Below are 17,003 nucleotides of genomic sequence, written 5' to 3'. Positions count from 1 at the left end.
ATTCTGGGTCTTCCTATTCCTCTCCTTCCTCTTGGGTGGCACAGCATTGTGGGATTCTCTTTGCACTTATTGCTTGTAGGTGATGTTTCCATAATTTTTTTAAATTTCTTTAATCTTTTCATTAATATCATAAACATCTAGTTCATTCCTATTTTCTCCATTTCTTATACAGTCTTTCCTTATAATACTTCTCACTTTTCTTGGAGTCTCATTTCTGCTGCTTGTAGTTTACGTTTATTGCGTTTTTTAGGGATCCACGACTCACTGCCATATACTCCCATAGGTGGTTATGTATTTACACAGGATGAACATTAATACCACCGACAAACTGCAGGGCCAGATTCCTGACTGGAAATGGAGGACAGGTGGCTGTAAGAACATGTGTCCGAGTATGCATCGTTGCCACGATAGGTGATGTTGACAATTGAAAGTTCCACTGACTATGTACCGTGTGCGTGTGATGCAGCATACTGGAAGCAGCAGCATGGTCAAGTATTTATACTAGGAACAAGCCAAGATGGTGTCTGTGTACAGCCAAGCAGACTGAAATAGTCGAGAGGCAGCATATCCTGTAGAACCCAGCCCTCAAAATCTGGTGTACGCACAGTCTACTGCCCCCCTGCACATCTGCCTGAAAGGACACATGATCTCACAAATGCCCTAAAAAAGGCTTGACATGTTGTGTGATGTGGTTGGGGTCTGTGAGGGTACTTGATTTGGTACAGCCGTGCTGCCTCTAGACTGTTTCCATCCCCGACATGAATACTGGACCATCGACTATTCTGCTGCTTACAATATGCTGCGTCAATCACACAGCCTGCAACACACAAGGAATACACAGTATATGGCACAGGAACTTTCATCAGCGCCATCTACTGTGGCAACTGCATTTCCAGACACATGTTCATACAACATTTTTTCCTCTATTTCCTCATTACAGCATCATGTAAAAGTTTGAAGTTAATCAGTCATGTATTTTTTGGAGATTTTCCGTAACAATGTTAATCTAATGCTTTGTCTTTATATAGTAGTATAGATATAGATAAGCAACTTCTTGACCATCTGACCACAAATAAAATATTGTCCTAGGCAAAATCTGGAATTCTAAATGGTTATGATATCATGAAGAAGAGTTATGTATTAATAGTCCAGTCAATGAGGACAAAAAAAGGTCAATAGGGGGAAAAAATCATATAGTCACCAATTTTTGAATGTTGCTAGGAGGGAGTGTCATGAACAATGTACTAAACATCTTGACCATTGGAGTTTGTGTGTTTGGAGTGGAGGGTGTTCAAATGTCACTTTTTTATGTTATTCAAAATTACTAAAAAACTGTAGCTTCTAGCAAAAAAGTTTCCCAGTACATCGAAGCAGTTCAGAAGCAGGCTGCTAGATTGGTTCCAGTAGGTTTGAACAACATGAAAGTATTAAGCAGGTGTTTCAGAAACTCAAATGAGAACCCCTGGAGGGAAGGCGATGTTCTTTTCGAGAAACACTAAATATTGAGAACATTTATAGAACCAGCATTTGAAGCTGAATGTGAAACAATTCTACTGCCACCAACATACATCGTGTATAAGGAACATGAAGATAAGACGCGCGAAATTGGGGCCCACACGGATGTGTACAAACAGTCGTTTTTCTCTCATCAGCGCCATCTACTGTGGCAACAATGCATTTCCAGACTCAGGTTCATACAACCTTTTTTCCTCCATTTCCTCATTACAGCATCATGCGAGTGGAACAGGGGGGGAAATGACAAGTAGTGTTACAGGTTACCTTCCGCCACGTGCCGTACAGTGGCTTGCAGAGTATCTATGCAGATATACAGAATTAAATTACATTAAATTTTCCACAAAAATAGTCCTATTCATTTTTTCCTCTAGGACTAATAGTGTCCACATTGCTGAAGACGGAAAAATCGTAAATTATTAAAAATATTGTGCTAATGGTATAAAATTAAAGTTTATCTTTATTTAAAGTGGGTTATAAATAAATATTAAATGTGTATGACATCTAAGTGCAGGAAAGCCGTATTAAGGGCTAAACTGTGTTCCGGGGGGGGGGGGGGGGGGGGGGGGGGGGTGACAGGATGGAAGGGGGAGATGGGTGGGATAGAAGTGCAAGGAAAGGTAGGTCACAAGATTATGGTCATGCACTTTCCTCCCTTGGAGGTCTGCAAACTGAAGGTCAAGCAGGGGATTCTCCACTATCTATCCCACTATGTCACAAGAAACAACTACAGAAAGTTATATAGCCCCACCATAACACACCTTACGAATCACTGGTGATGCAGAGTGCAGACATGATGGGTGAGTGTTTATTTTGCACAAAATGCATAAACACTACATGGATTGCAGATATGAGATACTAATAACATTAACACAAGTAATGCCTTTGGACAGACTCAACATATCTACGCAGCTAATGGGGAGTTGATTCCTAGTCATCCTGTATGGGAGCCGTAGTGTTCTTCGGGGAAAGGCGACTTCCACTTCCTCCACCATGATCACTTCTCGATTTTTAGTTTGCAGATATACTATACCTCCCCTGCAGTTCCTGTCCAATGAATAGACAAAAAGCTTCCATGAGCTCATACTTATAAAGTGGAGTTATTTTCAGTTTACTGAATGACTATTTATTTGCAGCTGTTAAGCGAGCTTTTATGTAAAATACATTCCTGTGTGTTTAATTTGTGAGTGTGATGTTGTCAGTGGTCTATGTAGTGTTGTTGGGAAAGGGATTGGATTGGATTGGATTGGTGGCACCTTGCTGCCGTCTATGATTGACAGCACACTGTAAAACCTTGTAACTGTGTTTTAGTCACTTGGTGGTGAATTAATGAATGACCAAAAAGTTACTTCGCTTCTCTTACCATTAATCCTGTTACACACAGACTGCACAAACTTTTTTCAGTAATGAATCACTGGCATCTGTAGTGTAGGCTGCCCTGAGTGGGGCCAATTACCACAGAACATCAATATATCTTCAAATGGGAGTGATAATGTTTGATACAAAGGAATCGATCATGTTCATGTCTAGAAGAGTAATCTGTTGAAATGCACTGCTTGACTTATGTTGAAATATCTGAAGTTATATAACACCTAAATGACCTCCTGTTGGAGAGGGGGAGAATTTAAGCCTCTGGGCTTCTTTAGATGTTGGGAGAGTTAAGTCTGGGGAGATGCATTTGATATCCCCTCATTCTGTGGAAAGTATGCCAGGCAGTGATAGTGGAGACAAGTAAATCAACATTGTCAAATACATGTTGACACAATGTTACACTTGGAAAAGGCTCTTCAGTGTGGCAAGCAGGTGACAGCTCCAGCTGTTGAGCTTTTTTGTAATAGCTAACTTAACTGCAAATAAGTACTAAATAAATTGAAAATAGCTCCGCCTTAAAAACACATTCTCAGTGAAGTATTTCATCTATTCACATAAGATAACTGGACAGGAGAGGCTGTGGAGGTATAGTCTGTTGTAAACTGAAAAGCAAGCACTGCTCATGTAGGAGAAGTTGCCTTTCCCAGAAGAAGACTACAGCTGCCATAAGGGATGACTAAGAATCAATTTCCCTCTAGCATTGCAGAACAATGAGCAGAGATTTGCATAAACATTGCTCATATACATTACTTGCATTAGTGGTTAGTAACTCACACCTGCTTTCTATGTGGTGTTAACACACATTTTGGTAAATAATCACCCCCAGAAACATCTGCACACTGCATTGCCAGTGATTCATAAGGTGGGCTGAGGATGGTCACTATAGCTTTGTGAAACACCCTGTAGTTGCTTCTTGTGACATAGTGGTGTAGGTAAGAGAGGGGAATCACCTGCTTGCTCCTAATTTTGCAAACCTATGAAGGAGTAAAGTGCATGATCACAAGCTGGAAACCTACCTTCTCTGGTTCTCCTACCTCCCATTTGCCCCCTCCACCCTGTTACACATCTGAAACACAATTTATCCCTTAATACAGGTCTACTGCACTTAGGTTTGGAATACATATTTAATATTTGTTTTTAACTCACTTGACTTAAAAATAAATATTAATTGCACACTGTTAGAATAATATTTTCAACAACCTGTGTCACTTCCAACCTGTGAAAAGTGGGAACTATTAGTCCTAGAGAAAAAAATGAATAGGGCCTATTTGTAGGAAATTTAATGTAATTTAATTTTGTACCGGAAAACATTTTGTTAGCTGCAGTTTTCTATTTATTCGAGAAAAAACATAAAAAGTGACATTTAAACTTCCCTCACCCCAATGTTTACACCCCTCCAGACAAGATTTTTGTTTGTTGTTCATGCCACTCCCTCCTAGCACAGTACAAATATTTGCAACTACACAATTTTTTCCCCTAACTTTCCTTCATTAACTGGACTATATGTTGTCAGTGTCCATGTGAATGCGTTAAATGTAGCATCCTACAATGTTTCATCTTTTTTTGTGTATATAAATCACCTTTCAATGGCAACACTATTAAATGCTAAGGTTGTTTTGTTTGCAGATGATGCACGTCTATGCTAATTAGCTACAGCTTTAGAATGAAACTGTCAATGAAACTTCCATGGACAGTAATAAATTGTTTCTCACCAAATAACGGTCTTTCAACTTCGGGAAAACACTTTACGTGCAGCTCAGTTCAGAAACTGCAAGACATTTTCACTTAAAATATGAAGACCCATGGATGTAGGAGGTTGACAGTGTAAAATTCTTGGCATTATAAATTCATCATAAAATCAGCTGGCAGGAACATACAGCACAACTTCTAAAACACTTTAAAAAATCTTTGATGTAGTGAAAATGTCAGATGTGGGTGATGTAAAAAATACACTACTGGCCATTAAAATTGCTACACCACGAAAATGATGTGCTACAGACACGAAATTTAACCGACAGGAAGAAGATGCTGTTATATGCAAATTATTAGCTTTTCAGAGCATTCACACAAGGATGGCGCCAGTGGTGACACCTACGACATGCTGACATGAGGAAAGTTTCCAACCGATTTCTCATACACAAACAGCAGTTCACCATTGTTGTGATGCCTCGTGTAAGGAGGAGAAATGCGTACCATCATGTTTCCAACTTTGGTAAAGGTCGGATTGTAGCCTATCACGATTGTGGTTTATCGTATCGCGACATTGCTGCTCATGTCAGTCGAGATCCAATGACTGTTAGCAGAATATGGAATTGGTGGATTCGGGAGGGTAATACGGAATGCCGTGCTCGATCCCAATGGCCTCGTATCACTAGCAGTCGAGGTGACAGGCATCTTATCTTCATGGCTGCAACTGATCGTGCAGCCACGTCTCAATCCCTGAGTCAACAGATGGCGACGTTTGCAAGACAACAACCACCTGCACGAACAGTTCGACGACGTTTGCAGCAGCATGGACTATCAGCTCGGAGACCATGGCTGCAGTTACCCTTGATGCTGCATCACAGACAGGAGCGCCTGCGATGGTGTACTCAACGACGAACCTGGGTGCACGAATGGCACAACGTCATTTTTTTTTTGATGAATCTAGGTTCTGTTTACAGCATCATGATGGTCGCATCCGTGTTTGGCGACATTGTGGTGAACGCACATTGGAAGGGTGTATTCGTCATCGCCATACTGGCGTATCACCCGGTGTAATGGTATGGGGTGCCACTGGTTACACGTCTCTGTCACCTCTTGTTCGCATTGACGGCACTTTGAACAGTAGATGTTACACTTCAGCTGTATTACGACCTGTGGCTCTACCCTTCATTCGATCCATGCAAAACCATATATTTCAGCAGGATAATGCACGATCACATGTTGCAGGTCCTGTACGGGCCTTTCTGGATACAGAAAATGTTCGACTGCTGCCCTGTCCAGCACATTCTCCAGATCTCTCACCAATTGAAAATGTCTGGTCAATGGTGGCGAGCAACTGGCTCGTCACAATACGCCAGTCACTACTCTTGATAAACTGTGTTATCGTGTCGAAGCTGCATGGGCAGCTGTACCTGTACACGCCATTCAAGCTCTGTTTGACTCAATGCCCAGGTGTATCAAGGCTGTTATTACGGCCAGAGGTGGTTGTTCTGGGTACTGATTTCTCAGAATATATGGATCCAAATTGCGTGAAAATGTAATCACATGTCAGTTCTAGTATAATATATCTGTCCAATGAATACCCATTTATCATCTGCTTTTCTTCTTGGTGTAGAAATTTTAATGGCCAATAGTGTAAAAAGAAATCTGGAATAATTTAATTACTTTCATTCCACGATGACGAAGTATCATACTTTCAGGTAACTCATCAAGTCATGCTAAGGATTTCAGACTCTACAAATAAACAAATCATCTGAGTATTAATTTTAAGTCAAATTTGTGTGTGTCCGTATCACCAGGTTATTTCAAATCAGTCTAATAATGGCAACTTTATCAAGAAGATCATATGTGAATGACCCTGATGTGTTTTATTACATCTGCAACTCTGACTCTCAAAAGCAAGAGAGCGAACATAATCTCATGTGCTAAAAAAGCATATCTGTCTTGTTGCAAGTTTGAGGATATGGAGAAAAGGTAAACAGATATCTTTACTTTTCCAGATTCCAATGGTATCGAGAGAATAAGAAAACTGCGTAGATGACTGCTGTTTTTGTATGGTGAAAGTTGGTAGGCATAGCAAGAACAGAATGAAAGAAATTGTTTATCTGAACCTAAAAGCAGCCATAAGACCCATACCACATGGTTCTAACATCCTTGTGCCGACCCGCCCACTACTTAGAATCATCATCATAAAGTGAAACTGCCCAGAGCTTGTGGTCTAGTGGCTAGCTTTGCTGTCTCTGGATCACAAGGTCCTGGGTTCGATTCCTGGCTGGGTTGGGGATTTTCTCTAACCAGGGACTGGGTGTTTGTGGTGTTGTTGTTGTTATCATCATCATCATCATCATCATCCATGACAGTAGCTAGAATGGACTGTGTAAAAATTGGAACTCTGTATGGGCACTGATGACCGTGCAGTTGAGTGCCCCAAAAACCAAACGTCAAGTGAAATTACATACCCTGCTGACTCCACACCCACAAAAGGACAAGAGCAGTTTACACAAGAACTGAATGACTTGTAAGGAGATCTGGGTCTCTTGTTTATTGTAAGAGCATTGATGGTTTGTTATCCAGATATGGTGTTACATACAACATGAATGAATGAAGGATATTTATAGATTCTAACACAAGAGGCGTCACACCCATACTTCTACATACTGAAGATAAGCATGACAGTGTCAGCAGCATATTCCGTGCACTGTAAAAGAAACCTATGAAAATACGGAGATCCTGCTGAAGACATTAAGCTATTCAAAACACTAATGGGTTGTATGTGGAGACCTTTAACTAATAGGAATGCTGCTTGGACAACAGTCAGGCTTTACAAAGTTTCCTTGTTTCCTGTGCCTCTGGGATGGTCGTGCCTGTGAATTGCATTCGAGTAGACTAGAATGGTCTATCAGACCAACAATGAATCCTAGGGAGAAAAATGTGATTAGACAATCTCTGGTGAAATGAGAGAAAATCATTCTGCTGCCTCTTCATATTAAACTGTGAATCACAAATCAGTGTGTCAAAGCACTGCCTGAAGATGGTGATTGTTTTAAGTACAAAAGTTCCAAATTTTCATTTCTGTCTGAGGCTAAACTCAAGGGACTACTATTTCTGGGACCAAACATTTGAAGTTTGATAAAAGATGAAGTATATAAAAACGTACTAACACAAGAAGAACAACTGGCTTTGACAGAATTTATGAATGTGGCTGCCAATTTATTAAGTAATAGGGAACACCCAGGTTTCAAAGCCATGGTGGAAAATATAACAGCTCTGAAAAATATGAACCTTAAAATTCATTTTTTTTCCTAGCCATCTTGACTTTTTCCCTGACAATCTCGGAGATGTTAGCAAAGAACATGGCAAAAGGGCTCACCAAGACACAAAAAAAATAGAATCACATTATCAAGGCAGGTGGGATGACGGCTGACTACTTTGGTCTCTAAAATGAGATAATGTGGAGCTACAGCATAGAAGAAAATCTCGAAGACAAAATTTCAATATTAAGATGAAGCAGTACTATAAAAGTGCAGTGTCTCCGTATTACTTGGAATGTGTAATTAGGTCTATGTTACTAGTAAAGATGGGTCTGTATTAATATATATTAAAATGTATTCATATTGTGTCTTCACATTCTTCAAGCAATTAATAAAAATCATCCTTCAGCATTAAAGGCCTTGGACAAAAATTTAGTTTCACAGCCCTGTGTTATTAACACTATTACATAACATGAATGTTTTGTAATATCTGATTTTGGCACAGTTTCAGTGAAGTAATGCAATCTGTATAAGGAGGCTTGTAACCTACTTTTGTTTTGATTATGCTTCCTGCAGTAGCCTAAAAAACAATTTATGCATTACAATGTTTATGGTACACTTTTAAATCAATTTGTATATAAGAAAATGGGGAAAAAACTTACTTCCCATACCCTTGTGAACCAGCATTCTTCAGGATTTTTAGAAGCAGCACTATCACATCAGATTATTTAAAATATGTATTTCTGTTTTTCTGACACATTCCACATTGTCAAGGATCACCCCACTTCAAGTGTACAGAATGAACTATATTTAATCTAACATGAAAATTACAGTCACGCAATACACTAACAGGTAAATGATTGCTAAGCTGGTGTGGAGAGACAATACACATCTGGCTCACCTCAGTCCTGCAAGTGCTGCAAATTAAGCTACACAAGCAGGTCATGGAGGAAATATACTGACATAAGGAAATGCTCACTGGAGTGCAGGTCAACAGCCACCTACCACCAAACAGGTTCAAATGATAGGAAAACAGCAAAAGATTATCCTCTGCGGTTAACCGTATTGCTGTGATGAAGTGTGTTGATCTTCACTAAGCACGTACATGTTTTCTGATAATGACAAGCCTCTATGAGTCATCCCCTGTGGGAGATGAGAGATGGCAGTATAGCAGTTAAAAAGAGCACACAAATCCACACAGACACAGTTGCGGCTGCTTGTAGTTCAGTGGTTACAGACATAAAGAGAATGTGACAACAGACGTGCTGAACCCCCTCCCCCACCTCCCCCCCCCCCCTCTCCCACTCTCTCTGATGTGTTTCTTTGCAACAACATATAGACTGCCCTATTGAGACCATTGCTTTGATTTTCCATCATTCCTGAATTTATTCATTTTCCACAGGGAGGAGCAGAATTAGTTGGTTCTTATCATGCACAAGAATCATTATGACTTCTGATATGAAACCCTCATTCAGTCATTCACGGCATAAGTTTTTTTTATATAAACAAGCTGCAGGCAAGAATAGAGGCAAACATTATTTGGCATCATTTTTTGGCCACACTTTTCAATCACCACTCAGTTCAAGATGAACAAAGAATAACAAGGCATTAATGAACTCCTACTTAAGAGTTCGAAAAAAAAAATAAAAGTAATGAAAAGACATGGTTACGTTAGTGTGCAGAAGTGAGCATATGCCTAGAATTGAGCAGATACAGACACAATAATCTGTCCTGAAGCAGGTCAAATTATAGCTTCATAGCACGTTATATGTACCATATAGTCTTAAAAGCATTAACAAAGGGTATTCCAAAATAATTTCCACCAGGGAGCACCTAAAAGATTATTATAGGGCAGTGAGTAAAGACACACTGCTTCAGCCTTAAATAAGGGCACATACAGCAACACAAAATGCTTGGAATTACATCAGTAGGAGAACTTGAGCTAAGCAGCATGTACCATTGGCAAAGACAGAAACTTACAATGTTGTTTTCTCCCATCTGAAGCTACTGAATTTTGCAATGTAAAAGGCTTCAATAGCAAGTTTTATGCAATAAAAGTTGAACTGTACATTCCACTTCCCAAATAAAAGGATCCATGCTCAACATTTTTAATGCCTGAGAATGTGACTGAGTTTTGAAGAATGAGTGTGGAGCATTTAAAAACAAAAATTACACTGTGATGGGTACACTACAAGGGAATGAAAGATTTTGGATCAATAAGAGTATCAAAGACCAGCCCCAAGATATTTCTCTCTCCACATGTAACTTAGGACAAAAAGCCATGTCCAGTAAACCTGTATGCATTCAATGTAAAATGCATGACAGGACATTTTCAAATGTACAATTTCCATATTTAAAAGGACTTTGAATACTGGCAGTTCACAGGTACCTGCACGTGACACACACACACACACACACACACACACACACACACACACACACACACACACACACACACACAAAAAACACCCTACCAGAGGCCACTTAACTATTCCACTTTAAATTTCAGTTTTTTGTAAGATGATCAAATTAGACATTTTTTTCCTTGACCCAAAAATGTGGAACACAAAAACACACTTTGGCTTAGGTGTCTGTCAGTTTTTATTATCTAGATATATTCTCTGTTCGACACCTTACGGTGTGTAGTGGAGGGTACAACCATTTCTATCCTTTACTATTCTACTCATGCATTTTGCACTGGAAGTAAAATTGTCATTAATCATTGTGTGAAATGTAGGCACGATGTTAAAGTGTTCTATATTCTTACAGGTAGTGGTCAAAATGAAAAGTCCTACAAACATTTGTCTGGAAATGTCTGTTGAGATAACAGATCATTTCACTTGTGCTGACAATTGTTAGCAGTCAGTCCTTATGATGACAGTGATTGATTATTGGTTGTGTGTGTCTCCGTACTTAAATCATGACTGTGATTCTGTTGGACACACAGCACATACAGATTAACCAAATCCTTTGATACCACTTTGCCACATTTCACCCTAAGATAGCCCTCAGGATATGCTACAAATCGGTACTTCACCACAACTAAGATTATACATTCACATTTGTTAGCTTGACCAATTCACAAATCAGACTGGCACCTTTCAATCCAACCTATATACAGGGTGTTACAAAAAGGTACGGCCAAACTTTCAGGAAACATTCCTCACACACAAGGAAAGAAAATATGTTAAGTGGATATGTGTCCGGAAATGCTTACTTTCTCTTCAAATCACATTAATCATGGAATGGAAACACACAGCAACAGAACGTACCAGCGTGACTTCAAACAATTTGTTACAGGAAATGTTCAAAATGTCCTCCGTTAGCGAGGATACATGCATCCACCCTCCGTCGCATGGAATCCCTGATGCAGCCCTGGAGAATGGCGTATTGTATCACAGCCTTCCACAATACGAGCACGAAGAGTCTCTACATTTGGTACCATGGTTGCGTGACAAGAGCTTTCAAATGTCCCCATAAATGAAAGTCAAGAGGGTTGAGGTCAGGAGAGCGTGGAGGCCATGGAATTGATCCGCCTCTACCAATCCATAGGTCACCGAATCTGTTGTTGAGAAGCCTACTAACACTTTGACTGAAATCTGCAGGAGCTCTATCGTGCATGAACCACATGTGTCGTACTTGTAAAGGCACATGCTCTAGCAGCACAGGTAGAGTATCCCGTATGAAATCGTGATAACGTGCTCCATTGAGCGTAGGTGGAAGAACATGAGGCACAATCAAGACATCACCAACATTGCCTGCCCAAACGTTCACAGAAAATCTGTGTTGATGACGTGATTGCACAATTGCGTGCGGATTCTCGTCAGCCCACACATGTTGATTGTGAAAATTTACAATTTGATCACGTTGGAATGAAGCCTCATCCGTAAAGAGAACATTTGCACTGAAATGAGGATTGACACATTGTTGGATGAACCATTCGCAGAAGTGTACCCGTGGAGGCCAATCAGCTGCTGATAGTGCCTGCACACGCTGTACATGGAACGGAAACAACTGGTTCTCCCGTAGCACTCTCCATACAGTGACGTGGTCAACGTTACCTTGTACAGAAGCAACTTCTCTGACGCTGACATTAGGGTTATCGTCAACTGCACGAAGAATTGCCTTGGCCATTGCACGTGTCCTCGTTGATCCAGGTCTTCCCCAGTCGCGAGTCATAGGCTGGAATGTTCCGTGCTCCCTAAGACACCGATCTATTGCTTCGAACGTCTTCCTGTCGGGGCACCTTCGTTCTGGAAATCTGTCTCGATACAAACTTACCACACCACGACTATTGCCCCGTGCTAATCCATACATCAAATGGGCATCTGCCAACTCCACATTTGTAAACATTACACTGACTGCAAAACCATGTTCGTGATGAACACTAACCTGTTGATGCTACATACTGATGTGCTTGATTCTAGTACTGTAGAGCAATGAGTCGCATATCAACACAAGCACCGAAGTCAACATTACCTTCCTTCAATTGGGCCAACTGGCAGTGAATCGAGGAAGTACAGTACATACTGACGAAACTAAAATGGCCTCTAACATGGAAATTAAGCATTTCCGGACACATGTCCACATAACATCTTTTCTTTCTTTGTGTGTGAGGAATGTTTCCTGAAAGTTTGGCCGTATCTTTTTGTAACACCCTGTATAAAAAGAAAGGAAATACTGCCAAGTGTTTTGTTCTCTTCCTTCTACTGAATTTACGAGTTCACACTCTACATCATAACATCAAGGTACAAAGCCAAAATCCAGTATCAGTAGCTTCAGTTAACCCATATACACAACTATATACATCAGCCATTCCATGTGTATTTTGAGGATGTGCTGGCATCAGAACAAATTAGTAATTCTATGGGGTGGAAACAATTCAAACATGGAAATGGAGACTTATTATTCCATACATGAGACGGGAGGTATGGTATTACTCTACAATTTAGGAAATGTGGAGGAGCTAGCATTGCAATGAGAAGAATTTAATCCTAAAACAACTAAGCAACGTGTTGAAGCTACTGAATACATAAACCAGGCTCACGTACAGACATCTGCATGAGCAGTTACTTTCTCCATTTCACTAATAGCATGTTCTAGTACTTAGCACACAAGATATTCATGCGCAATCACACTTCTGCCAACGGATTCTAAGATGGAGCAATGGAGAACCATCATTCACAGCTTGCATTTCATTTACATATAAGTTGGGATTCACACAGAACAGGATAATAAATTAACACAATATGCATATGTAGTCACATGCCAACGCTCAAGTAATTGTGGAAGCAAGGCATCATATTCACTTAGTTTTAGTGCATGAGCAGGAACTACTGGTGACCCAATAAAAATAAGACCATTCAGTTTAGCTGGCACGTTGACGGGTGAGGTTTATCACTCCCTTTTCTGAGTACAAACTGCTTGCACTAATGGAGAATGTTACCATTTCCCTCATGCAACAGTATATAACTAGTGTTCGATGAGTCTTGAACTGATCAAAAATCCAGCTCCACATTCATCTGACTGTAATATCTTTGATCTTGCTGTGATGTCCTCTAATGTCATTGTTGGATCCCATATCCATCAACAACGACCATGTTGCAGGAGCATATGCCCAACACTACACGAAATCCATGGTGTGATTCTTTGAAGGCTGAAGGATGTATAAGAATGAGTGGTAAACACACTGAGCAGCTCTTACTGTGTCAACAGAAAAATTGCTGTCACAGCACAGAATGAGTCAATCTCAAGTATTTGTTTCTCAATACATAGTGCGTTTTCTTCCGAAGTGTTGGCCAGTACTTATGACAGTAAGAATAAAGGACACTTTCTAAACACCCTGTGGGGCTGTATACGGGAGGAAGTAAGCTCAAACTAACTTTGTGACGGACAGATTGCAATTGGTGTTTCGAGCAGCACAGCACATACATCCTCATACACCTGTACACCTAAGAACAGGTAACACAGGAAGCAAGTGGCACTTTAAAAAAAGGTGATGGCAGCTGGTATCTTCCATTTCACACACTATAATATCAGCTACAAAATTCTTGAACTGTAGTCTGATGAACATGTACAAATACCTCAATTATTCTTAATGTACTCTCTAAGATTAACCTCTGTGTGTCTCCAGAAATTTCTATCATTTTTAAAATGTTTCTACTTATTTCGTAATTGATTTTTCTTGCTGTAGACAGGAGGAAGAAAAAGTCAGAGCGAAAAACTTCATTTACTTTTAATAATCTCTGTTACAGAAAATTAATTAGACATGAAAATTATTTGTCTATGCTAAAGTAATGTATGGTGGTCTACTTCAACACATATGTAATATGAAGTTCATAAATAAGCTATGATTTGTGTATACTGCAAGTATTGAACCAAGGCCTGAAGTACATTATGGACAGATGTAAGATAAGCTACTAAGATAATTAAATCTATATTAATTGCAATTAACATGCAGTCGAGAATGTAGAATAAACATTTTGTATATAGTTGTATACAGACATATATGACAAGCTGATCACACTTTGAAACAGACAACAATTCTCAGTCTGACAATCTAAAAGAAACTGAGCTCTCCCACTGATGCAAAGTTTAATCACTTCAACTGCTTCAAAGAAATTTATTACTTGCATCATTAGCACAGTTATTAAGTTTTATATCTCTCTTATTGCTAACATCAAAGTTTTGATGACTAAGTAACCATTTGTTTGAGCACTGAAACACAGGTGACATAATACTGTCCACAGCATAAAATTAGAAATGTGTGTTACTCCAAGCAAGTTTGGCACAGTTATAACATAAAAACTATTATAAAATGTGAATTAATAATTGTTTTCAACATTACTTTCCGAATATTATTCCTTCTCCACCGCTGCAACATGAATGAAAAACTAAATCTAAAATTACCTAACTATTGTTTATATGTGCAATGATAGTCATATTCATTAATGTAAGGGACTTAAATAAAGTAGAAGACTTTGTTAATACTTCAGCTTCACTACTGGAAATTTCATGAATACGACCAGAATAATGTCTTGTATTACAAAACAAGCACTTAATACTACAATACAAACAAAAACATTTAATTAATTAATGGCTGAATAAGTGTTTGAACTTCAATCACTCCAGCTCTTGTTATACACATCCTTCATTTAAATACCGACGCTCCATATACAAAGTCCCAGTATTAAGTGGAAATTGGGAATCTTTGTCTAAATGTAATATAGTTGTTGAGAGTTTAACAATATTGTTATTATAACAAGTGTTGCCAAACACTTTTAGGGAAAACATTGCTACCTGTCAGTCAGTGGCATACCTATAAACAATAGCTTTCCACTGGGAAACTATAGGCCTACAGCGTGATATGTACTTTCTTATTACCGCAATATGAGCAAATCATCGTACACTGGACGCGTCAGATTTTTCCAATAAAAAATTCCTTACAATATTTATTTACAAGTCTTGTGTAAGCAAAAATCCAAAACACTACATCGTAATGTGTCTAAAATTTGCTGCTTTCACTGACCTCTGGAGAAGTCGATCTGCACATCGTCTTCACTATCCTGTGGACCTGAAATTTGAAAAAAAATAAAAGTGAACTACTAGGCGATCTTTAATATAGTGTAGCCTGAAAGACACTCGCAACCTCACTCACTGCGTATGGAACGGCCAGCACGCGAACTCCTCCCTCTTAACATCCAACTTGCGATTGCCATCCTTTACTACATATGTAAAGGACAATGAGAAACCCCAAACACGATGGCATACATCGTATTTTATTACGGATTTCATTCAACTACTGTCAGAGCACTACACTGACAAGTCACGATCTTCAATTGTACCAATACAAATTTAACCAAAGTTCCTACAAGCTAGAGTGACAATACAAATCGCAGGCCGCTCCAAAAGAATCAAATCACTACATCACATCAGTTTTTATTATCACATTGTATGGGATGTGCTGTATAGCATTAAGCGGTAATTCAACTAATTTTAAATTAGGGCAGTTAGACGGTAGTGAACGTACGCAAAGATATTATTTGCAGCCACCTGTCTACACCTGATACACTACATCAACAAAAAAAGGGCCGATACTGTTCTATAATGAAAAAGGACATTTCGTGACATTGCAGTCAAAAGTACGATTGCGTATTTTGATAGGGAAAAATGTAAGGGCAGAATTGCAAATATGAAGCTGCATACATTAAAATATGACTTTTCTGAACACTAAGGACAGAGAAGGAGCGGAGACTCAACACATCAATTACTATTGCGTCTTTATACTACTAATGATCTTTGATACACTTTCTTATTTGTGCACATTCCATATCCCGTCAAAATGGGCATGTCTTATAAATTACAGTATGTTTTACTAAATTCAGACGAGCTGAGTGTGGAACGATGGATTTCAAATTTACTTGGGACGTTATTTCCATTTCTGTACTGGTATCGCCACGTAGAAAAATCCCCCAGAAACATTCGTGGGTAACGATGAACTGGTATAATTGAGTTTAAGGCGGAGCATTATGCCCTATATAAAATTCCATAGACAGCGTTTATACAGTATTTGTTTGGATACAGGAAGGAATAAATATGAAAATCTTCCACCTGAATGTTCAGTCAGAAACAAACCACGTAAAACTGATATTTTCTGGAATACAAATGTCATGTTTTCTGGGCGAGTGAAAATTCTCTTTGTAGTACACCGGTACCGGGTGACATTTCGATGGTTACGAAGACGTCGAAAAGCACAGATAATTTTCAGAGAAAAATTCTGCTCCGATATTTGGTTTAGTCAGCGCTTTAGTCAATAATTAATATCAAAGTTTTATGTTTTTGGGAAGGGCCTTATGCCTCAGCCTGTGGCTGGAACTGGCAAGCTCACATGATCATCAGAATAGGCAGTGGAGTGGGAGTATTTGCGTTGAAAATACACTGCGCATGAGTTTTCCAAATATCTGTAGAGAAACTCAATAAAACAAAAAGTATTCCACATTCGCCGCATGCAGTCGCCAAGTAGCTATCAACCAAGCCCGGAGCAAGTTTTGTTTTTCCAAAGTTACTATTCCCTTTGCCTTGTTTCACAACCGAACTTTGCCACCAACGTGTTTCTTTTAGCCGAAGCAGATCTTGAAAAAATTTTCATACTGTGACAATTTTACA

The 17,003-nt window shown here is 39.3% G+C and overlaps 1 protein-coding gene across 1 annotated transcript in view; it reads right to left on the bottom strand.

The window, feature by feature from the left end:
• The window catches only part of LOC126471001 (rapamycin-insensitive companion of mTOR), a 265,260-nt gene extending 249,351 nt beyond the window's left edge, over positions 1-15,909 (bottom strand). Inside the window, exons 1-2 of the mRNA XM_050099053.1 lie at positions 15,496-15,909; positions 15,367-15,411 (exon numbers count right to left, since the gene is read on the bottom strand). Coding sequence (XP_049955010.1) covers positions 15,367-15,411; positions 15,496-15,556 — 106 coding nt within the window. The 5' untranslated portion in view covers positions 15,557-15,909. The remainder of the gene's footprint in view (positions 1-15,366; positions 15,412-15,495) is intronic.
• Positions 15,910-17,003: the final 1,094 nt, after the last annotated feature.

Source organism: Schistocerca serialis, chromosome 3 (assembly GCF_023864345.2).
Source record: "Schistocerca serialis cubense isolate TAMUIC-IGC-003099 chromosome 3, iqSchSeri2.2, whole genome shotgun sequence".
NCBI classification, from domain to species: Eukaryota; Metazoa; Arthropoda; class Insecta; order Orthoptera; family Acrididae; genus Schistocerca; species Schistocerca serialis.
Note: the sequence above shows the minus strand (reverse complement) of the source record. Positions and strands in the feature narration are given on the sequence as shown.